Here is a 25,113-nt window from a genome sequence, read left to right on the forward strand (position 1 = left end):
TGGTAGCCGGCGGGGGTGGGGGCGGTTGCTACCAGGGGGTGGCAGCTGGTGATGGGGTTTGGGGGTGGTGTATGTTTTTTTTTTTAATTTATCAATTTATTTATGATTTTTAATTAATTAAATAAGATTTAGTTATAATTAGGGGTAATCAGGGGCTAATTAGGTTAATTAGAGGTTTTGGTTGTCTTCAACAAAAAAAATTTTAAAACAGGTTTCTTTTGGCCAAAAATTTTTTAAAAGGTTTTTTCTGACAAAAAGAGTGTTATAATAGGTTTTTTCTGACAAATTTTCCTTTTTTTAATGGTTTTTTTGTGCTAATTTTATGTAGGATTTGATGATGGTGATGGAAATGAGACAAAGCCATAGCTATTTTTTTCCTCTTTATCAAGTGAAGCATTTGAAAGTAGTAACGGGTCACCAACACCAGAGCAACTCGAACAAAACACTTATATTGAGTCGCCACCACCACCACTTGGAGTGATCATGGATGCTTTACTTTGGCTATTCCCTCAGCTAGATAGTATTCAATTTTCATCTCCACCCGAAATATTGGTATTTACTTCGCTATTAGATTTATACTTGCATTTAACTAGTCTCACTGTCATTGTTTTGATATTGCATTATTTACCCACCCCACTTTGATCATTTTATTTTGCAAACATATAAAATCAAGCATGCTCAATCATAGTGTTTCAAGAAATTTGGTACAGATCGTGTATACATTTTAATTCATTCGTCATGTTGTAAAGATTTATTAAAGCTATTAAGCTAGTTAGTCTAAGTAGCTTAGCTTGTACTTTATTTTGTGTGGAAAATTTCATATCATTATCTCATCTTTGTGAATTGTTTCAGTCATCTTTCGATGTTATTGTTCCGTTCGTGTACACGGAGCCTATGGAACGCAGCACAAACAACTGTGGTTGCTATGCATCTGATCTTCCTATCAATTGTTGGCAGCATGCATTGAAGATCATTGAAAAAAAAGAAGGATTTGATGATGATGATGATTCCATGGAAATGTTCTTCAATGTAGGGTTTTGAACTTGTGGATTTTCAGTGAGCCAATAACGGTCAACAAGTAGTTTCTTTTTTTTTTTTTTTTTTCAACACTTGTTGAGTTTAGTTTGGAACTACTTCTTAGTTCCTTTTACCAAATTGGACTATGAATGTATTCACAGATTAGCTAGGGTTTGGTTTTAATAATTTTGTGATTGTATATTTTCACTTAGAGAATATGAATGAATGTTTGAAACGTTTGTATGAATTTAACCACCCATTATGTATTTATTTGTTTCCTGATAATAGTAAATTAAAAACAAAGACAGGGTTTAGGAATGAAGTTTAGTGCATGGTATAACTAGTTAAGCTAAAGTAAACATCTAGAATGAATAACCTCACAAAGATAAATACTTGTAGCTTTTTGGCCCGTGTAATCGAGCAATAACTCGTATTTTATGAAAGAAATTTAACACTTGCAATCGGTTAGTTCGGAAATTGAGTTCAGCACATCACTAATTGATTTTGGCACACCCCTATGTGAGAAAAGCATAGAAAACTGTGCTCTCACATAACATGATATTTCAGCGTACAAAACTTGCAAATTAACATGAAAATCTATTAAAAATATATATAGATCAAATACACAAGAACCTAAATTCTCTAATACAATTTAAACAAAATTACTTACAGATACCAGCGCATTTTACCAACAAATACACCAACAAATACCCATAGAAACCAGCTGGGAAAATCTCGACAAAATTGACCTACAACCCACATTCAACATATACATTATCAACATTCCTCTCCAACTGCAAGCTAATAAAGATGGTTTCTTAGAGTTCCTCCAGGAAAAATATGGAAAAGAGATGAGGTTGTATAAGTTGATTAGTGAGAAGGATAGACAGACAACTGAGACAAGAGCATAAAGACATGACTTTCCTCTCGCACAACCAATAATAAGACCCTCATGGATTAAAGAGTTTTCTGAAAGGCCCATCCTTTCTATCCTTAGCAGCTTCAGTTAGTGCAAGGAATCGCTTGAAACCAGTAGTGGCTGCTCCTCGACCCAATGCAGCAGCTCTTGCAAGCACATCTTCTCGAGAAGCAGCAACAGCTGATGTAGCAGGACTGCTTATAGCTGGCACTGCAGGTGGAGCAGGAGCAATTGTAACTGCAGAGGTCATTGATGGATGCTTAATGCTTGGACCATGTTTGTTAAAATCATCTAGTATGGTTTGCTGGTCAGCTTTTTTAAGACCCTGCATTTTAAAGTGCATTTTAACAGACATCAAACCCAGATTTATTAAAAAGAAACGTGCAGCTGAAAAAGGGAATGAAATAGCATAGGAATAAATCCATTAAAACTCATGTTTCAGAGTAAGCCGCCAATAAACACATAAGCAGGGAAAATAACATATGGCACTAGTCACAAAATTGAACTACATAGTTTTTAGTTTTCATACTTCAATTAATACTTGGTATTCCCATTGGTATTAATCTAAAAAGAATTACCACTAGGCCTATACTACAGTTTCTACTCTCAAACCATGTATTGATCATTTGCTGCTCCCATTTATAACTAATAGAGTAAGAAGGGAGTTAACTACCATTCTCAAATAGTCAAACGCTGGATGGGGTGGCAGCGGTTTAGTAGCTCAGAACATGAAAGAGATAAGCTATTGTCTATTGACATGAGGAAGAAAAGCTTGTACACACAACATGGCTGTAGAGTAAGCTGCGGCAACAACTTAAGGGAAACAAAAGGTTTCAGCAAAGAAATAAAACAAAACAAAATATAACCTTGAGCTCCAGGATTCGCTGAAATTCTGACGTAGTTCCTTCCGGTAATAAAGCACGATAAGTATCTGCTACAGAATCTAAAGGAGACAATATAACCTGTCCAATAAAATGACAGTTAGCCAATGCAGAAGTGTTAAAATATGGATCACCATTATCTTTTACTCACCTTCAAAAGGGCCTCTGCTTTACTCATCTCACGGCTAACGTATTTGGAGTAATTAGCAGCACCAGATGTCTATGTACATATCAAACATGAAAATGATTAGTATCATCACATACAGCTACAGCTGTGGGACTCGGCACCAAACTCAGATACCAGGAGCAGATGCAAGTACTTTTAAAAAATATTTCCAGCTTATTTCACAACCACTGACCAATCATACCAATGGAAATAAATGGATACAAGTTCACACATTAAATAACTACCAGTCAAATTTTGAAGTAGTTTAGTACTATTTGGTTTTAAACCAACAAAAGAACACATTCATAATTTAAGAATAATATTTACATAAACAGCCATATATAAACATCAGGAGCACATGAACCCCCACAAAGTTCAGCTGTTGACCTCTATTGAATTATTGTAGTATTCATTTGCTTAAAATACAGCTTCATGGTAGTTTGGAAATAGCATTGCATTACCACAAGTCCAATTGCCATACAAAGATTTAACATGATTATATTGCAGAAATTTATAAATGCCTACCAGAATCCCAATCAAAGCAACTCAGTGGATGCAAAGGCAGTAAGATCACAGTTGGAGACTTGGAGTTAACAATCTCACATTAGTGAAGTATATAACTTACTTGTTTAGCAAGAGAAGGAACCTCCAAAAGAATTGTTTTCACAGCTTGAGTATCCAACAGCATCTGCAATTAACAGTATGTGAGTTTTATGTTTGTGTTGTTGACGTTGAGATTTTATCTACTTGGCTACTCCACATAAAATAGAAAGATATACTAGGATATAGGATAAACAAATGAACTATTTCAAAACCATGATATAATGCACTCATTCTTAACATTAGCATGAATAATGATGTACGTTACACAAAAAAAGCTGCAGGATAAAAATAAAATATTAAAATCCACAAAAGCTAATACAAGTATTGGATCTGAAATGGAAGAGCTAATACAGCTCAACACTTTGTATCAGAGGTTACCATAAATCTTTTTAATACAAGATTTGGTAAATATCTCATCTTAACAAATAATTACAAAGAAATATCAAGCAAATATTCTATACTTATTTTGACCAAGTACCTGCTGGGCTCCAGTTTCTGATATCTGCTTGCATTTGAATATGTTCTGATAGAAACGGGGACCAAGTGAAGAAGCAAGCTGAAAAGCAAAAAGGGAAAAAAAATTAGAGAAAATAAAAATAAGGTTCAGACTAATAGGTTATGAAATATGGTATCCAGGAAACAAACAGGAAATTTAAAACAAAAGAGTAATAAACAGGATACAGCCATTCTGGCGATAATTTCTATTACTAATAAAACAAAATAAGAAAATAAAAAGGCAACTCCAAAGCCCAAACTATATATGGTATCCAGGAAACAAACAGGAAATTTCAAACAAAAGAGTAATAAACAGGATACAGCCATTCTGGCGATAATTTCTATTACTAATAAAATAAAATAAGAAAATAAAAAGGCAACTCCAAAGCCCAAACTATACATCAAGTTCTTCATCAGTTGACATGAAATTGCACAAGTAAAAGTTCCTCAAAAGTGAGAAACTATAGAGTTGTTTTCCTGAGGAGCTATACAGTTGTTTGGTTGGCAGCAACACGGAAAATGTAACTTCCTATAGAATGTTCAGCTTCATATAGTCTGTAAATGTTATATAACATACTGAAATTATTTATTCTTGAAATTGCAAACTATTAGGAGGTTAACAGTCACCTTCTTGAGTTCAACCATCCAAGAACTTATTGACAACAAAAATGTCGGAGCGAAAAAGAAAAACAGGGTCCTTACTTGACTAACATTAGCACAAGCAAGTTATGCAGGAAAATGCTCATGGAAAACCAAAATAGATGAACAAATTAGAAAATAGAAACAAGCAGACAAAATTAATCTCCTTCACATACCTTGTCCAAGAAAAACTGGAAGTAAATTGGAGACAGAAGTGTCCCGAGTATAGGTATACTGCTTGTAATTATTGTATTTATTCCATTAACATACCTGCATGAAAAGGATGCACATTACATGTTGGGTTCACAACAATAAGCCAAAAACAACAATTTACAAACCAAAAGGAACTAAATATTACTCTGATTGGTCGCCAACACTTTCAAGAGTCGCCCATAAAACACGTGTCATAGAAGCCATTTCAATATCAAATTTAGTTTCCAAACCTTGCACCAGTGTTATCAATGATTTTGTAATTACTGCTGAATATTCGTCCTGCATGATTGCATATTATAAAGATATGACTTGGAGAAGTCTTGCAACTAATATAATAATCATCAGTATACAAATTTACCTGTACTTCTGACATATCAACTTTATCTGCAAATACGGGTTCAATAACCTTAGCTATATTTTCAGCCAATTCACCTGACTATCAACAAAAAAGAAACAGATTAGACTATCTAGATATCACAAGGAAATTTCTTAACTATTATATAGTGGTCCAAGATATTCTACTTGTAGTCTTGAATACATTTAAATATCATATCTTGAGACTTCTAAATGCAGTACGGAGCTGATAACTACAGACTTCAATCATGAACATGAAGTATATTGAGCAGAAACAACTAATTAAAAAGGTCACTAGTGCAGAGAGAAAGAAGGTATATTGAGCAGAAATAACTAATTAAAAATGTCACTAGCGAAGAGAGAATGACGGTATATTGAGCAGAAACAACTAATTAAAAATGTCAAGGTCTGTCCTCATACAAAGGCATAAATTCAGACTCTTAGACAATAAAATGAATTCAAGTCTTGAAAAGGAGAAGCCTTTCTCTGCCAAACATGAACAATTACTCTCCTTTATGATACTGTAAGCAAACGATTTTATTTTATTAACACTACATTTGAACATAGCAGTGTCAACACTAGGATCACCAAAGTCCTTCATTAACAAAGTCTTTATTAACAAAAGCATGTTTTAATCTACTATCAAGAGGATCACCAACGTCCTCCCTAAGGTGACCACTTAAACTTAGCAGAAGATAGTGAAAGAACTGACGGCAACAATATTCATAAATGTTAACCAAGAGATGAAGCATTAAGCTGTTAATCAAAAGCTCATTATGAACCTATATTCAATCATAATTTGGACAAGATAGCTCATTGATTTGGCTCTCTTTGTGAAAACAGTGTAACCAGATTGAACAGAAGTCAAAGGCATCGCACAACTCTTTAATCAGTTTCTAAGTATCTAACTTAACAGATTTTGACAGTAAAGATATTATAGAAAGGCAGCAAAATTATTAGTGACAACCGCTTCTGTCAGGCATAAAAATTCAAGATATCAACCCATGAACACCCAAAGGTTGGCTGAAGCGAGCTCACCGTTTTATGACAGTATTCAGCAGTGTTCACTATATAGCAGATCATCCTTTCATCTTTTTCAGATGTCTGTTTGAAAGTGGAAGAAATCACGGAAAAGCCAAATAAATAAAATTATAGTCAGCTGCGATGGAAAAAAAATTAATCCAGAAACAAGAAGTTGAAAAAAACAGGGTCAGACCTTAATCTGTCCATCTGTTCCAGTGGCCGCAGCCACAATTCCTGTCCCGCCCTTTGGCAGTCTGGCAAACAACTTTGTTGCATATGCTTTAAGAATTTTTTGAAACACCTAGTAAGAGAAAGCAGAAAGACATTTTTAAATAATTAATAATGATTAAAACTCTTAATATTAACAAAGCATATATAATCATCTCCAAGCCAAGAGAAACGAGTATCTACAATAATACTATAGAAAATTGTTAGTTGCGTGCATCAACTTTATGATCACAACACATATATAAAAATTCAAAATACCAATATCAAGATGAACAAAAAGCCACAAGTCAACACAAGACAGTACACATTATCAATAGTTAACCCCAGCTTGTTTAATTATTCCACTCTCCTGCAATTTAAATCTCTGCCTACAACCCATAGAAATTTCCAATAGCCAACAAAAATAAGAAAGCAAAATTAGACACTCGTATTTCATCATATACATTAATACATATAAATTTCTGAAATTCTGATAAACACACATAACGTAGAATTAATGGTTTACGATATAAGACTCATGAGTGATAGTTTAGATTTCAGATGAAATGCTTCAAAAGGATCTCATACTGTAACTTCAAAAACATATCAACAAGAATGCTGTAGCCAAAAGTAGTCTTTACTTGGCTTCAGTTTTTAAACTTTAACTCAAATCAAGCTACAAGCTGAGAGGGTCGAGATTTTTTTTTTTTTTCTTTTGACCACGACAAGCTAAGGGTCTGTTTCCTCGACAATCTAAGGGTCTGTTTTAAGCCAAGCTGCATTAAGCCTAACTTAGGCTCGTTCATTATCAATCAATCCCCTAATCATAAATTTTATTTTACTATGGCACAGCATCAAGCCCATGGCCTATTTCGGGTTCACTCAGAGTTTTGGCAACGACCGTAGGAGGTGTGATGTACATGCACTCATTTCAAGGGGGTGCAACACTTTTAAGTTTGGGCCTTATTTTTATCCTATATACCATGTTTGTATGGTGGCGCTAACTATGTATATCTCTTTGATAGACAAAAGCCTTCCCAAAAAGAAAACAGGTGTAAAGCATGGCAAGACATCCCTTCTCTTCAGTGATAAGTGAAGAAAGGCACCTTAAACAGATTAAATAATGTCTGGTTCTTTGTCAAAGCACTGCATCTCTTCAAGCTTCGTCTGATTATCAGAAAGACCTAGATATCACAACAAAGCTGAAGTAGTTAACAAAAAAATAAATAAAAATAAAAATAAAAAAAATCCCATGAAAAAATAAAGCTAAAATAAGTAAAGTGGAACCAAAAAAGATTAAAAGATTACACAACAAAGAAATAGAAAAGAAAAATTCCTTGGATGCCATTAAAAACAAAAAAGACCCTTGAAACAACATCGCTCTTGTACAAAAATCCTTTGTTCCTTTTTTTTGGTTACGTTTTCTACTCTCATCCGTTCTTGTTTGTTCGTTACACTTTTGCTTTTATATTGTAGCAAAAAAATTCTACAAATACCTCACTTACTTCACTCTCTTTCTTAGTATTTTTGTATAAACCTCATTTATAACACTCTCATTTTCTTACACAACGCCCACTTTTAATACTCACTCTATGTCTCTATCCTATTCTTATTGGTTTCTGTTACAAGTTGCAACTGCAACCATCATTTAGGAACTGAGGTAGTATTTAAGTAGTCACGTGCAATAATTAAAGTTAAATTCATTACATTCCAAAATTGTTGCTTTATACTTTTATTACAAAAGGTTGAATACTTTTAAGTAAAACATAAACAAGATTAAGTTCAACCACTAATGATGACTATTTTTCGGTTCTCCTCGACTAAATAAATGAATTTTCAGCAAGTAAAAACAAGTTTATTCAGCAAAGAAGATTATGTTCAATTTTATTTTATTTTATTCTTTTCATGTTTCATTTTGCAAAATAAGTTAAGGAAAGGAGAGCCTAAATAGAACAAATGGTACAAAAGTTTGGAAACTTGGAATATCATTTTTGCTTAGGAAAATCACTAAAGACTAAAAGTAATTAGTACTCCGTAATGTAAAATTAATACAATTAACTACTAGTTGCATGTTGACAAAGTTATCATTTACTCATTTAAACATGCAAATCATTAACTGCCAATTGTATATGTTAACTAGCCTTGATCACCAAGACTGTTTTAAAGATGTACAAAAATAATATTAAAAACACTCACACACACACACTGACACACACATTCGTTACCCTAAAAAACTAAAAAAGTGTTCCCTAATTCGCTAATCCCCCCATGGATTGCAATCCGAAAAAGACAGATTAATACGTATGAGTGGTCGGCGTATTTTAATAAAATTAGGCAGCGAATTGTGTTCTCAAACTCAATCTTAAACAGCAAATACATTGACACAGCCCAAAGAATCAGCCCTAAAGAGCGGGAAGTGGTTAGATGTTATGATAACAAAAATTTTGTTTTAAATTTTTAATCCAATATGCAACAGCCATTTTTTACTTTACAATAAGTATTAAGTGTAACAGTTATTGAGTCAGTTAAATACAATTCATCAAAATGATTCCAATTGAAATAAACAAGTTCACAAGAATGTATATGAACAAAGAACTTATATGTACCTGCATGCTACTGGATAAGATATTTGTCTGACTTCCTTCTTCGGTATCCCAAGTTTCTTCCTACAGTGTCCACAGGAACATAAATACCATTTCAAGTTTCAACATATACAGGGGTGTGGAAGACTGGAAGGGAAATGGAAGGCATGAATATAAATAGAATACCTGAACAAGTTTCTCCAGATGATCCATCAGTGTTTTTTCTTCCAATTCAATATACACGTTTAGATGAGGTTCAAAGCAAGATGAGATGATTCCACGGAAATTGAACTGCAAATTCATCAATTGAGGAGTTAAGTTACCCTAATTTCAATCAAGGCCAAAATTGTAGAAGTTAAAATTATGAATAGGAGCAAAATAAGAATTTAAATTTATACTCATCCCATTCTTTTTTGTTCAACTCACTTCCCATTTTATCCCGTTCTTTTTTGACTTGCTTTGCTTTATTCTAATTTAAGCCTACCCCCTTTACCATCTTACCCCTTTTACCCCACAATAATTACACCTTTCCACACACTAACTCTTACACTTTGCTTAGAGGGGGTATATAGTTTGGTTGTATTGTAATCAATGTTTGTTACTACTTTTGTTTGACCCCTTTTCTCTTTCTACCAAATTCCATATATTCTATACAACACTTGTTTCTACTTTTCATCTTCATGCCAAGCACAAGAGTAAAGTTAAGAGTAATAATTAGTATAATTATTATTAGTATTAGTGGTTCACTTGATAATTTTTTCTTGTTCGACCAGTAAACAGAACAGCCAATATAAACAATTTAAGGCATCAAAAACCAAATAAAAAGTATAATAGATTCAGATATAGGTGCATCTACCCACAAATCCTAACAATAGCTCCCCCATAATAGAATGCAATAACTTAAAAAGATAAAATAGTGAAATACAATAATAGGTGAGTGCTAACGTTTCTGAACTAATGCACAAAAAGGGCAGTCAAGCTTGCTCTAAACTTTTTTGTCAAAAACAATGAAAAGGAGAAGTTGAAAAGGTTTACCCCAGCTCCAGGCACAGAAAATTCTTTAAGGCCGTCGGTTTCCTGTAATAACAAGTCCAAAAGACAATGACAGCAAATCAAGAAGGATTTTTTATTTATTTATTTATTTATAGAAGGGGAGGGGGCGGGCGGGGGGGGGGGGTGTGGGGGGAGCAATTATATTTCAATTGAGTTTATAAGTAACAAGCTATATCCGAATACATACATCAGTGCCACTGCCTTGATTAGCAGCGAGCTTCTTTTCATATTTCTTTTTGATATCTGATACAGCTTGACTGAAATTGGGCCCTCTTTCTGCATCATCAGTGTCATGATTGGTCTCTTTAGCTGGTGAACTTCCTCCAAATTTCTCTGCCAGTTCTTCTTCAAATTCCAAAGTTCGCTGAAGTGCCTATCAAATTTTACAAAAGCCAATTAAGCAACAGAAAAGGCAGCAATGTGCAACAAAACATAAGTAATTAAGATACAGTATGGAATATAAAAATCTCAGGAGAATATTAGCTTTGAAGTAGACAGAACTTCAAGCTTTCAGGCTTTCAGCCATTTGAATTTCTCCCAAAATCATACCATATTGACAGAAAACCAAGGGCATAAGGGAACTCACATCCCATAAGCTTCTGTAACTGTACATGACATACTAAAAGGTTCCCAAATACATTATTTCGTGACAGATAGAGGGTGAAGATCCAACCTTGATGTTATTAGAATCAGTTAGAAATCCTATTTAGTATGCTCCAATGTATAGACATTTTACTAAGCTCATGGGTCAAAGCCTGTTCTGAAAAAGTTGAATGAGGACATTCTAATATAGATTTTGCAGATATCGTTGTTTATATTCCACAAATTTTCCTATGATTTCTAAGCTGGTCCACAGATTCCACTGAGTTTGAAGCTTTCCAAAGATATTTGAAGGTTCACATGGGTTTCAAGACAGAGATTTATGTATAATATTCTTTTATGAAAGCATTAGAGAAACAAAGAATATGAATACTATTAATTCAGGGCTGGGTAGCACATAGTGGTGAATAAAATAGTGTCTGATCCCAATAAGGTAACTGATGTTTTCTGCGATAGTATGTTGAGTGGTTGGAAAGGGTGAAGAGAGAAGAGGCTACATAATCAATTATGACATCCAATCTGTCTTGCTTATTGCTTTCACAAAGAAGGGTATTAACTATTAAGAGATCTTCTCCATTAATAAGAACATAGTTTTTAAGATACTTAAACTAGGAAGCTGTTAAAGGCAATAACTGTCACTTCTGTGAATTTCATTACAAAGTCCAGCATACTGATTGTGTTTAGGACTACAGGCCTGTCTCATGTTATTCTATTATCCAAAAATGTATTTTCAAATTGTTGAGTAGATTGAAATTGGTGCTTTTAAACATCATCTCCTTGGATCAAGATGCTTTTGTTAGAGGCATTATGTGAGCAGAGTTATTTGTCAAGATGTCTAAAGAGTTAAGATAATTTTTTTTAAAAAAAAAAAAAAAAGGTCCTTTCGGATAACCTGTGAAAGTAAATTTGAGGAATGCTTTCTCTATTAAAAGTTAAATGTTTTACAGCCTTCCTCCTAATTAGATTAAATGGATTTAGACTGTGGCTTTCCTTCCTTTTTTATTGGCCTCGATGGTTCTCTTATAGTTTCTTCCAGGGATAAAATAAAGTCTTACTGTCTTAGACAAGGAGATCGTATTTCCCCACTTTTTATTGTGCGTCATTATACAGAATATTTGTCATTTGTATAGATTTGGGTTAGACCTAAGTCAGCTATTGCTTGGTTTTGTAAGTGAATAACCCTTAGCTAGAGCTTTTCCCCTTTAAAAATTAGTTTTTTTGCCAACAAAACCCCTCTGAACTTCATTTTGCGGTTTTGATAATTTTTCATATTTTTTATGAGGTAAAGGAGTGTATGACTCATATGCGCATAGTCATATTGTCCTTAAGCAACCCAAGATAGGCATGCAGATCAATCTCCAAATTCAGTGTTGCTAAGCTGTATTGCCAGGGAATGTCAAAAGATTTCTATTGATATTAAGTACTCAGTAGTAGGAACAAAATTAGAGGTAACAAGAAACAAGACCACTTCTGAATACAGAAACAATTTAGGTAATAGAAAATCATCAAGCATCCACCCCTTACCAGCAGCAGTGTCCCCACATCTGGTTTCTCCTTCATGTTATCAAGTATTTCCTCAAGTTGTGTTCTGTAGCAAAAAATGTAAAGAAAAACAATATCACTTTACAAGATAAATATAGGATAAGCATGCATGAAAGTTTTCTTTTTTATATATATGTTGACGATGAGGTAAGTCCATAAGTGGACTAGCAAATAAAAGATAGAAGCCAATGCCTAATCTTATTGGAATGAATCATATATCAAACTAAACATTTGATGCTCAACAGCATCTTATCGAAGGAGAAGAACATATCCAAATGAAAAGGAAGAATGTCAAGCAATCAATTACTATCAAAATCCACTACATGAAGCATGCCAGCAGGCAAAGCTAGTTAGATGTTGTCAATCCGTCCACCCATATGTTTCCCAAATAAGAAGACCATACAGATATTAGTGATAATTAAAAGCACATGCAACACTGCTAGAATAAATAATTATTATACTGAATGTATATAGAGTTCAAAATTTTAAGGAAGAGGCCAAAAGAGAGTAAATCACTGACCTTGTGAGCTTGCAGAATTGGATGCATAGTAAATAAGGGACATGCCATGAAGAAGGGAAAATTTTCCATATCTCCTCATTTGTTCTCAACCGACGCTTGATCCAAGCATATCTCCTTTCCGTTTTATCCAACTTTGCAAGTTCTAATTTAAAAAACATATATAAATAGAAAAAAGCAATATTTAAGACAATTTTTACAGAAATCAAAGAGCAAATCATTTTATTGATGCAAAGGGTTGTATCAAACGGAATTGGAATAAGTTTGGCAGCGGATCACGCAAGGAGCAGTAGTGAAAGATACTTACCAGCTCCTTCGAAAATTTGTCTATAGGAAGTAAGTTCCCTGTTACAGAATATTTTAACAAGTTCTTCTCGTACAGAAGGCTCCAATGCATCAACCACCAAACAAGCATCTGATAGCTGCTGCAGTAAATTAGTTTCTTCTGTCTCTTTCCCAGTACCCAGGCTGAAATTGCAAGATAAAATAATCAAATGAGATAATATATACAATATACAAAAATAATATACAATGAACCAACATAAATGAAAACCAATTCTTACAGCTTCAACATGAGTTGAGATTTTGCAAACCATCACCCATCCCTCATTAAAAGTTGAGAATTTTCTCATCTTACAAATTCAAGTTATAAGCATTCTCAAAGTTAAATTTACATGTTCTCCAAAAAAATAAATCTAAAATCCATATTCCATAGTCAAACTAAAGTAAAATTTCTATCTAGGCAGATATATCTACATCCAGATAAGGATTTATTTACATGATCAATGTGTACAACACATTATTTTGAAGGACTTCATATTATACAGAGACAGCAACCAGTCTCTTTCCCTTATCACCTCCCAAATCAATTATAGCCCAACTCCACATATAATGAAAAAAGGAAAAAAAAAAAAAAAAAAAAAACTAGCAGTACCTTGAGAAGTCAGAAAAAACATGAGACTTCAAGATTTGTTTAATATTCTTGAACTTCTCACGCAATTCTGTTATTTTAGGGACATCCCTATAGGCTTCAAAATGACTGCATAACTGATTTACTGCCTGAAACAAATCAAGAAACAACATCATCCACACTAAGATAAGGAATGTGTGGGACAAGGAATAAAAGATCAAACAGAAAACAAGGAATCTATAAGACAAGGAACAAGAGAGAAACATTGATTCAAACACCTAATGACCATAAAAAAATCACTTAAAATTTGTGTTGTTATTAAAGCACGTATATCCTTCAGCAACATTGGGAGTCTTCAAACAATAAGTAGACGTACAATGGAAAAACCACATAATATGTTCAGACTATACAGAGAAGATTCATCTGCTTACAATACAGCCAAATTAAAAAGAAATTATATATTTTCCATCATTCAGGTCAGATAGTAAATCTAAAGCCAAAATATATACTAGTACAAGGAATGTATGTACAGGTGGGAAGGACCGTGGATCCTCCAAAGAGATAGGGAAAAAAAATGTAAAAGCTTAAAAAATTATTGACCTCCTAAATAGAAGAAAAACGCTTGCCCACTGGCAGCTTGGTACCTCCAATTGAGCAGCTGCCTCCTTATATTGTCTTTTTGAAGCCATCACTTGAAGTTGCTCAACAGCAGATACTGCCAAAGCATTTAAAAGGCATTATGTTAGCATGTTTCATTCTCTTATTGACTGAATACCATGCGATATTATACAAATATTCTACATCAACTACATAAATGGGATATTAAGGCAATTATACCTTTGTTAGAGCTATAAGAGAGAAACAGTGAATGAAGTCATAAATCATGACATCCCAGAAAACAGCAAAACATGTGTAGCAATTGGCAAATTTATGGAGGTCAGAATCTATAGTCTTCAGACTATCCAAATAAAAATACAGAAGCCTAGCTGTCTTAATATATGGGATCAATTTATTTTAAGGACTTGGAACTTTTAGAAGATATGAAAGTTCCTCCACAAATGTGTGCACTAACAACATATGCGGATATGCCATGTAAGAAGAACAATACGAAGTATATAATAACCAAGGCCGTAAAATAAACTCCAACCCCCCCCCCCCCCCCCAAAAGTCCAAACAGAAAGAGAAAAAAAATGCTATGTACACATGTTTGATTCAAAAGGAAAAAACAAAGGTCCATAATTCAAACAAATTAATACAGCGTTGTCTGAAAAAAAAAATATGAGTTAAACATTGCAACAACAAATATGTTGAATCTAATAAGAATATCTAGAGCAAAAGTACTAGGAGCTCTTGTTTGTTCATTATATTGTTCATGTATTACGACAACAATGAAAAACATAAAGATTAATAAAACATGAATCCTGCATTTCAAAGAGTAGCAACTAACAGATATAAAACCAGTAAATCATCTCCAACATAAAATAAAACTAATGAAAGTTAGTATTATATGATATGTGATTGATAGTATCATGGCAGGCTCTTGATCTTTGACATATTATACAATCGTTATAGTTTTAAATTTGATTCTTTGGATTAGTTTGAAGGTGGAAAATACTTTTCATGAATTTTTCTTGTGGTGGTACATTGTCTTCGTATGATATTCAATTGGACAAAAAAACAACATAAAAAGAAAGCAATAAATCTGTTTTTTATTTTTCCCAAGTGCAAAGACCAGATAGTTAATGGTCCTGGATGCTAAATGTGTGAGACGCTAAGATCAATGAAAATAAAAAGGAAACAAAAAACCAACCTAACATGGTAAGACGATGAAGTGCTGTAATAGTAGTTGTTATGTGCTTCTTTGCAAAATCGAGCTTCTTTATGTCACGACAAATTTCCTGAACCATTGTCTCACTTTGCTCAGCCTTATTTTTTATCTCCCGTATCTTGTACATGAGTTCCTGTTGAAAAATTGATCAATCAATTAATCCAATCAGAACAATCAATTAGTGGAACAGAATATAGGATACAATCAATTCCGGATAATCATCCAGAAGAGAGTTAGAGCCAATCAGTCATTATATATCAAGTAAAAAGTCAAGTAATATGAGTCCATATTGGGTGCACAAACCTCCACTGCACGCGTAGCAGCAGCAAGATCTTCTTTGGCCTTGGTACCTGAATTACTCTAAACTACAGGAAGTTAGCAATCAAAAATTAAGAGTTCAAAAACACACAGCTTCACCCTAGTGAGTGGAAGATTCAATGCTAGTAGAAAAGTTGTAACAGCTTATTTCATGGTCCTGAACCAGTGCTCCAACCTCTCACAATAATTAGTACCCTCCTGATAACTTAGTAACCCCCGTATTGTGAGGGAAGAAAACCTTGGTCCAGGACCATGCCATTAATACTCCTCTCCAGGTAGCATTTTCCAAAACAAAACTCAAACACTAGAACACTAGAACACTACTAGTACAGAAATTATAATCAAGCTTTGCTGAAACCAACAACCAAAAATAGAAAGAGGCTGCGTAAAGAGGAAAATCAGGTCTATAATAAGAAGGCCACAATTTAAATCTCGAAAGATAAACACATTTTAGAAGAATTGAAGATTCCAGAATACATGGAATCAACTGTTCAAGAACTAAAAAAGGCACCCTACTTGAGAAATGGCCCATAAATTCTTGAGTTCTTTGGTTTCAGATTAAGGTCATTTCCTCATGAGTTGTATATGAGCTAAGTCTAGCCTGCTTACATCAGCTCAATACTTCTTCTTAGGTTTTTTAACTTCACCTCATGAAACCCTTAATCTTACGGCAGTTTTGCACCAGTCACTATCTCACCAAATGCCTTCTGGAAAAGCCCATATCAATAAATTCCACATCTAATTTTTATTTTTTTTATTTTTATGCTTTTTCATAAAGTCAAACTACCATGTCAAAAATAATGTTTTAGTGATAATTTGAAGGAGGAATGGGAGAATGTTTTTGGTAGAAATATAATCATCAAGACTGAAAACAATTTAACCCATGCCAGAGCATAACATCCAATCAAGAAGCAAGACAGAGAACAAGCTAACAGAAAATACACATGAAGACATGGAAGTAATTGGCATCCAGATTCCAGCATTCATTCATCATCGATAATCTTAAAAGATATCCTTATTCCAAAATCTATTGCTTTTCACCCTCTCTCCTAGTTTTATCATCTGAAGAAACCCATTTCTTTTCCAGTTTATAAGAAGTCAAATGACAGCCACAATCATCCCCCATTTCCTATAGTCTCACTTTGGATTTACTGCCTCTGTCCCATTATTAAGTGCCTGTTTTCCTTATTGGGTGTCCCAAAATTAAGTGCCTATTTCTATTTTTGTTTTATGTATAATTACCTACATACCCCCACTTTATACTTTTTAACATACTAAACTTCCCTAAATACCCTTCACACATGCTTTCTCATTATTGTCTCCACTAGAAAACAAATATTGTACACTATATAATTATTCCCGATACTCTTCACACATGCTTTTTATACTTCCTTCTTTTGCATTAAAAACCATGAAATTTAAGAAACAACACTTAATAATGGGACGGAGGGAGTATTTACTTTTACCCAAAAAAAAAAAGTAAATTAAATAAAATAAAACATTAAGTGGCATACTGGGCAAAGATATGCCAGGCTACCAGCATAATTGGTATCGGTGAGGATGAGGAACAACAAAAAAACATTTTTTGCACCCCCAAAATGATTTAAAAAGGAAAATTGTGATGAAAAAAAATAATATAAATAATGACTACATGGGGAACACATGACAGCCATATTCAATATCAAATTCTTACACCAATGTGTGAAGGATCTGTCTAGTAGACACAACTTCTCCCAACCACTTTTCCAACTCATTTTGCAAGGACCATCTTCTATCTTAAAATATATCACGATGTTAAATCTAGGGTAATTTTGGAGCATACTGTGACATAGTATTAGGCACGATGGCCGCAAGCCATTTGCATTGCCTGTAAATGGTTCCACAATCATCATTGTGACATCAACCAAGATTTCAACCCTGCAATAAATCCTACGAACTTCAATAAGGCATGTACCCTTCATAAGAAAAATATTTATTCAAAATTTTACTTAAAGTTGATTGCTTGGTCTAAACTTCCCCCACTCTTCTTTCACATAACTTCATTTTCACTCTAGCCCGTTACAAGGTCATGCACATCAATTATGCACCCTAAACTAATTAACATATTAAAACATGCCAACTTTAACAAAACCACACCAAGCCTGATAGAAAGAAGCCTGCAATGGACTTCTTTAAATTCAAATAGTAGTCTTTTAAACTTGTATTCAGTTCATCATTTGATCTACCCAGTTGTGTGTGGCTGAAGATCAACCTCATAAATCAATAATCCATCATTCCATCTAGTCTAGAATATTAAATTTATAAACTAAAGGTATTCATTTTTACCTAGCTGCATTGCTCTCTTTATCTCTATATCAATAACAGTCCATCCCTCTCCAACCTTGTGCAATCTTAAGTCAACTTGTCTGAACACTAATTTCCCAAAACAGCTCTCGTCAAGCCTTTCAACAAGAATACTCTTCCAGCTTCCCTCAAAATAAAAAAACAAAAAATAAAAAACAAGAATACTCTTCCTGCACTCAACCTCCTACACTCTTCAACCTTTTGCAGTCTTCAGTCTCCTCGTCTGAACACAATTTTCCCAAAATTTAACGCCCATGGTTCTCATCAAGACTATTAACAATAATACCCTTCCTACACACAACCTCCTTGACAACCTTCTATAAACGAAAATGAACTCAACAGAACCTCATTTAACAAAATCACAACAAACTCATTCTACAACAAAATACAATAAAATAAAAAGAGTTATAAATCACCATCCAATCCAAAATATGAGAGTAATACTGAGAGTGAGTTTGGAAACGAGGATTGTTGCCCAGAAAAGAAAAGGAAAATGTGCCATTCACTCCTACCAAAAAGTAAAAATGTTTTCCACCCTTGGGAATATCTCCACTTGTACAACTACTTCCCACCCCTTTACAAACCACGCACATCAAAATTCATCATTTCACTCGAAAATGTTTCCCATCCAACAAAATGAAACCAAAGTGAAGATACCACTCATACCAGTAAAAATAAACAAAAAATTCATCAATACTTCCATCAAAACTGTAGAATGCAAATCATGCAAGGACCAATAAATCTTACCTGCTGTCGAACAGCTCCCAGTATGGAAGCATCCACTCGACGGATTTCACCATGAATCTTTTGCATTAGAGGCTCAACACCAGATAACGACGCCTCTGATATACCAATATTAACACATAATCAGCAATCATTCAAACAAATGCAAGATTATAAGAAATACTGAACTACAATTTCACCAATCCCTTTCAAAATAACACTGATTAATGTATCAAACTCCGACTTCAACACCTCGAATCAACGGAACTTCAAATTCCTAATATAAATCAATTAGGTAAACAGAAGAAAAGCAACAGAAATTACCTGTAGGAAACATCTGATTAATGTATTCAAGAGCACTTGACTTATCCATAGATCGAGGAACTGACATCTGTTCACATTACATCAGTCAATACTTCTGATTATCAATCAAAATCAACACAATAAACTACAAATTTCAATCAAATTACATAATTCAACAGCATATTAAGAACAACAGATCGACTAATTTTCAGCTAACATATACAAAAACTATATCAAATCATAAACTAAGCATCATATATTAACATTTAAGCTATAAAAATCAAAATTTGCTCGCATAAATTGAAAATGTCTATCAAAATTCATACTCCTAATCTACCAAAAAAATAACAAAATTATAGTAAATTGAAACTCAAAAATACGAATAAAATTGATGAAATCAAACCTTTTGATGCAATTCGAGCTAGAAAATTCGAGTTATTGAGATTTCCAGTTGTTCAATTTACCAAAAAATGAGTGAGATCAAACATCGAAAGAGGAGAGAGAGTGTGAGAAAGATCGGAAACTATCGACGTCTTTCTTTTGTTTTTTTTTTTTTCTTTTCTTTTTCCGAGGTATTAAAAAAAGGGAAAATAAAAATAAAATGAACTCACAATTTTTTTTTTTTTAGGTTAATTTTTAAATTACTGCCCTTAAATTAAATAAATGCTTATTGGGGCATGTTTATTTGGTGAAGGAAATTAAATAAATGCTTATTTGATTTACCCCATTCGAATTAAGCACCCGTTTAATTTTTTATTTTAAATTACCGCCCCTAAAATTAAATAAATGCTTATATTACCACCCATTTTAAAAATCCGATGGATTTTCCGTCTATGGGCCCCACTTAACGCTTATTTTGACCCTTTTAACTTTTTTTTTTCCATTTTCTCTTTAAAAACGCTCTCCTAACTTCAATTCACATTTCCTTCACCAAATTCTACCAAATTTCACTATAATTGGGGTAAATAGGTAGATTTGGAAATTAGGGTTCATGGAATTAAATCGAATTGGGGCTGAAATTGGGGCTTTTGAATTCACGAGCGAGCTTCCTCGGGAATAGTGGAATCCAATCAGAGAATGATCTTCTTTGCCATCTCAACCACCGTCCACCTTCTCTTCACCAGAGCCACCATCTTTAGCTTTTAGTAGTGAGTGAGGAGAGAGAAAATGAATAAGAAGGGTGACAGTGTAATGGTGGTAATATATTTGTTTTTTTTTTTTTTTTAGAAGTTGTAAAATTTAGGGGGTTTAGAAATGAAATTAAATTGGTGTGTTGAATTCAATGAAAGAAATGATGATAGATTGAGTGAAATATATTTGTGAGATGATTAAATCTCGAAAAAAAAAAAAAAAAAAAAAAAAGAGGGAAGTTAGTTAGATGGGGCTCACAAACGGAAAATCAGCCACATTTTTAAAATTGGTGGTAATCTAAGCATTTATTTAATTTAAGGGGTGATAATTTAAAAGAAAAATTAAATGGATAGTTAGTTCGAAAATGATTATTTTTAGGTGGTAATTTAAAAAATTTCCTGTTTTTACTGCATATTTTTATTTTTTTGGGGTTTTTGTGGGGTCCACTGACGGTCATATACAAAGACAGAGTTTCAGATATACTGCGTCACACTTTAGCCTTTCTTTCTCCTCAAATTGAAACCAAAATTTTGAGTGATGATGATTTTTGGAGTCAAGAATTCGATTTAACCCTAATTCAAATTCAATTATCAGGTTTGAATTCAATTTTAGTTTTAATTTGAGCAATTAGTTTTTGAATTTGAAGATTTATTCTTTTTTTTTTTTTCCTTAAATTTCTGTATAATTGTGTGATGTTGATGATTTATATATGCAAGATTTGGTGAATTTTATGAATATTGTCAATTTTATGTTATATTGATTCGAGAAAACTGTAATTGGAAGAAATGTGAAACAGAATAATGTGTTTGTAAGGGTTCTTGTTTTATCTTGTGGGTTTTTCTGTAAATGTTGAATTTCTTTGTAATTAGTGTGTAGTTGTCATTAGGTAATTCCAATTCATGCTCGGATTTTTTGGTTCATGTAGCCGACTCCACTTATAGAGTAATGGGATTAAGGTTTTGATTGATTGATTGGTCTATATCCTACTAGTCCTGTATAATGTGTTTGGGATGATTACTCAGATTGAATAACATGATTTAATAGTTTTTGCATCAGCATGATATTATATGTTTCAAATTCATGTTGTGTTCCTATGTCCTACTTTCCTGTAATTAATGATGTAAACTGGTGACATTGACAAATGGAATTAAGCCGGATATTTCGATATTTCTTCTATGTGGGCAGGTTTTAGATTAACATCCTGTTGACCTTTTCTAGGGAACATATGCATTAATTCGTATAGAAGAACGGTTCAATGGATATTACTTCTAAGAAATGTAAGAAAAGAAGCCAAAGGGCTTCTGCTAATAGAGTAAGAAAGAGAGTGAAATGTAGAATTGACTATATTTCTGACATGCCGGATCATGTGCTTCATCAAGTTCTTTATCACCTCCATCCTAAGGATGCTGCTCGAACTTGCATCCTGTCTAAGAGATGGAGGCAAGTATGGAATTCATATCATACTGTGGATATTGACCTGTGTAGCTTCGACAAGGTGAAGAAAAGTTTAAAGTTAAGATACAAAGATCAGATGATTAATCGGCTGCATGATGAGCAATTGCATAGTATTCGCAAGTTCAGGTTGAGCTTTCCTTATTTATTATGGGAGTGGGATGTAAGGATTTCTGATGTAAGTGATTGGATTGTTTCTGCTATTGTGAGGAATGTTAGAGAACTTGAAGTCCACGCTAAAATCAGGCATCCGCAAGTACCACAGTACACTTTGCCTCCGTGTGTCATGATTGGAAGTTCCATTACTGCATTAAGCTTATATGGTTGTCGTATACCTGCCGATTCAGTAAATCTTCCGCACCTCCACAAGCTGTCATTTAAGAATATGAAAGTCTCCCTGCTGCAGTTTGAAAATCTGATCTCTGGCTCCCCTATGATTGAGGACTTAAGGCTAATAGAGATACAATGCTCTGAATCAAACAAACTAACTATCTGCTCCCTAGACAAGCTGAGGCGAGTTGATGTACACAAGTGTATTCCACTTGATAGTATTGTTATTGAGGCTCATTGGCTTGAGACTTTTTGTTATTACAGTAAGAAAAAAATATTCTGTAAAATTGACTTATCAGCATGTAGGGCTCTTAAGGAGCTGATATTGGAATATCCCAGAATGACAGATAAGATGTTTCGTGATCAAATTGTGAAATTTCCTAAGCTTGAGAAGTTGGTTCTCAGCAGGTGCAATGGGTTAAAGAACATCCGCATCTCTGGAGACAAGTTGAGGAAGCTAGTGATTAGAAGATGTCGGAAATTAGAAGAGGCAATCATAACTTCTCCAAACTTAACCACACTTGAGTATCGTGGTAAAATGATGCCAATTTCATTCCTTACTTGTTTAAGTCTAAACGAAGCTGTACTTACCTTTGACCCATCATCGAATGCTGCCAGTAAATGGGATGTTGGAGGAAATGATGCATCTAAACTATACAGATTCCTTGATGATATTGATCGTTACAAAGGGTTAAAATTGATGACCCCTGACAAACAGGTAAGAATTCTACTCGGTTGGATTGTGTCATGGATGGACTGAACATAGACCCCTGTTGGCTTAATAATAAATCTTTGAGCTGTGTATGAGGTTGTTCTCGTGTGGTAGCTTAAAATTTTATATTGGAACTTTGTTTCTGAACTGAGTGGATGGTTAATAGGCAGACTACATTTTTCTTCATATGCTAGTGTTTTTATATTGTTAATTTTTTTTTTTTCTTTCATTGATGAATTTATCTAGGGTGTTATCATTTATGAAGACATCAGGGCTATGGTTCTTCCTTTGCGCCACATATCTAAGCCACGTGCAGTGAGAATATCTGCTCGATTTCGGGATCTACTTGATGCTGCTTTAAAGACGTTGCCTATTCCATCCACTCTATCTATAATGTCCCACAACACCAGTGACTTTCCTGAGGTACTCTGTAACTTACCTATAATTTTGTATCTGATTGTAACAATTTGACCACGGACACAGGAAAATATTATATAAATACTTCCTTTGACCCTCATTAATTCGTAAATTTATTACTATGCATAGTTAAGGTGTTGTAATGTTCATTTCAGCTTACTTAAGCAATTATTTGCTTATTTCATTTGTGATCAGATCAAGGCAGACCATATCTTTCATTTGTGTTTGTCTATCACTATACTACAAATTAAATCTAGAACTTTTGTAAGTGGAAGGTACACATTAATATGAATCTCCTGGCATTAGATAATTTTTTTTCTGAAAGATAAGCGTACAAATAAGGTCAAAGCTTAGTCAAATTAAGAAACCAGATGACTGCCTTAAGTTATCTATTGCTATTTTAAAAATGAAAAGTAATATACATAAATAATTTTAAAATAAATAGATGTGATGATAATTGGGTATTTGTTTAGTTATTTTAGTAGAAGATAAGGTGAAAAAAGGAGATAGTAAGTCGAAAGGTAAGAATGCTTCTCTGCATGAACTTTGCCTTGTGTATGAATGCTTTGTCTTGATGCCATTATTCTTTGTGATGGAATTTTACTGTGTTACTCTTTTTTACTCAACATTACTCCTTTGAACCTCCTTAGAATTAAAATATGTTGAAGATTTTTTTAAGTACAATTAGTGATATAATACTCCCTCTTATAATTGATACTACAAAGTATGCTTCAATCCTGGAGGTCGCAGCTATATGTGACAAATATATTTAATTGTCAATGATTGTATAAACAAATGAAGCTGTTTGAGTGTTTGTTTGTTTTTTTCCCTCTTATTTTTCGGTTTTGGGAAAAATAAAAATTTTAGTCAAATTAGACACTCAGCATATTCAGCTGTATTTCATGAATATTACATCAGTTAGAGTTACGTGTATTGAAATTGTTACTTTTTTGCATATTCTGTCAAATAATTGACTCTGAAAGTCCCGTAAAGTATTTGTTTTTATAGTCTGACATGAAGTATAGCATCATCAATTTATCAAATTATCAATTATTAGGGTCCTGTTTCAATTCTGTAAACTGCATAAAAACAAAAAAACTCAGTGGTGAAGCATTGGCAGAAAATGAAATTATCTATCTGCTTGTATGAACATTGATGCTTTTAGAATTGATAGAGGAATGTCATTATGAATTTATTGTTCTTTTCTTAATCACTGGCAGATCATATACGAAGAGTTAAACAAACAAAAAGCAAATCCTGAGTGTTGTAGATTCTTCAAGACGAAATGCTGGCGGCATTACTTGAAAAGGATATCTGTTGAGAATTGGATATATCAGTCAAGTGGATGGTCTAAAGCTTCTGCATCTCTTGAATGGCAGAAAACAACCTTTGTGCTGGATTGGAGCAAGTGAACACAGGCAAGATCGGAAACTCGTAAGGTTTCATGGAGTTGGCAAATCAAGTTTTTCTGAATTCTATAGAAATATTACGGAGTAGCTTTAGAGTTTAGCATATTTTTAAATGTCAGTCACTTTATAGGGTAATTGTAAATTACTTTGGTGCTTAAATATCCATTAGTCTTTTACGCAAAAAGGCTAAATCTCCATCAGTCAATATATCTCTTTTAACAAAGGTAGATCACAAATTTCTGATTAAGGCGGACTTTTATTAAGTTATTGAAAGACGGGTTAAAGTTATTAAAAAACATTTAAAGTTACAATTTTCCTAACATAAATTTTACTTTTAAAAAACACTCCTAATGTAAGTATCCATTATAATTTAATTTGCATTTTCAAGATCTTTTTGTAAGAGCATTTTAAGAAAGAACATATTAT

At 33.5% G+C, this 25,113-nt stretch overlaps 2 protein-coding genes across 2 annotated transcripts; one reads left to right on the forward strand and one right to left on the reverse strand.

The window, feature by feature from the left end:
* Positions 1 to 1,482: 1,482 nt before the first annotated feature.
* LOC145589630 (vacuolar protein sorting-associated protein 53 A-like) lies at positions 1,483 to 19,797 on the reverse strand. The gene is made up of 25 exons (XM_081646292.1): positions 19,640 to 19,797; positions 19,258 to 19,324; positions 18,958 to 19,052; positions 15,853 to 15,909; positions 15,532 to 15,682; positions 14,366 to 14,436; positions 13,746 to 13,870; positions 13,119 to 13,279; positions 12,815 to 12,956; positions 12,277 to 12,340; positions 10,340 to 10,525; positions 10,135 to 10,176; positions 9,286 to 9,390; positions 9,124 to 9,183; positions 7,624 to 7,701; positions 6,504 to 6,611; positions 6,326 to 6,391; positions 5,292 to 5,369; positions 5,079 to 5,212; positions 4,897 to 4,990; positions 4,065 to 4,142; positions 3,609 to 3,671; positions 2,969 to 3,037; positions 2,803 to 2,898; positions 1,483 to 2,261 (listed from the first exon to the last, which is right to left on the reverse strand). Exons 2-25 carry the CDS (start codon positions 19,322 to 19,324, stop codon positions 1,968 to 1,970), a joined length of 2,484 nt encoding a protein of 827 aa, XP_081502418.1. The 5' UTR covers positions 19,640 to 19,797; the 3' UTR covers positions 1,483 to 1,967.
* Positions 19,798 to 20,611: 814 nt separating this feature from the next.
* Positions 20,612 to 24,882, forward strand: LOC145587893 (F-box/LRR-repeat protein At3g03360-like). Its single transcript, XM_081644555.1, has 3 exons — positions 20,612 to 22,867; positions 23,108 to 23,284; positions 24,499 to 24,882. Exons 1-3 carry the CDS (start codon positions 21,623 to 21,625, stop codon positions 24,688 to 24,690), a joined length of 1,614 nt encoding a protein of 537 aa, XP_081500681.1. The 5' UTR covers positions 20,612 to 21,622; the 3' UTR covers positions 24,691 to 24,882.
* The last annotated feature ends 231 nt before the right edge of the window (positions 24,883 to 25,113 follow it).

The sequence above is a fragment of the Chenopodium album genome, chromosome 17 (genome assembly GCF_948465745.1).
Source record: "Chenopodium album chromosome 17, dcCheAlbu1.1, whole genome shotgun sequence".
Classification (NCBI taxonomy): domain Eukaryota; kingdom Viridiplantae; phylum Streptophyta; class Magnoliopsida; order Caryophyllales; family Amaranthaceae; genus Chenopodium; species Chenopodium album.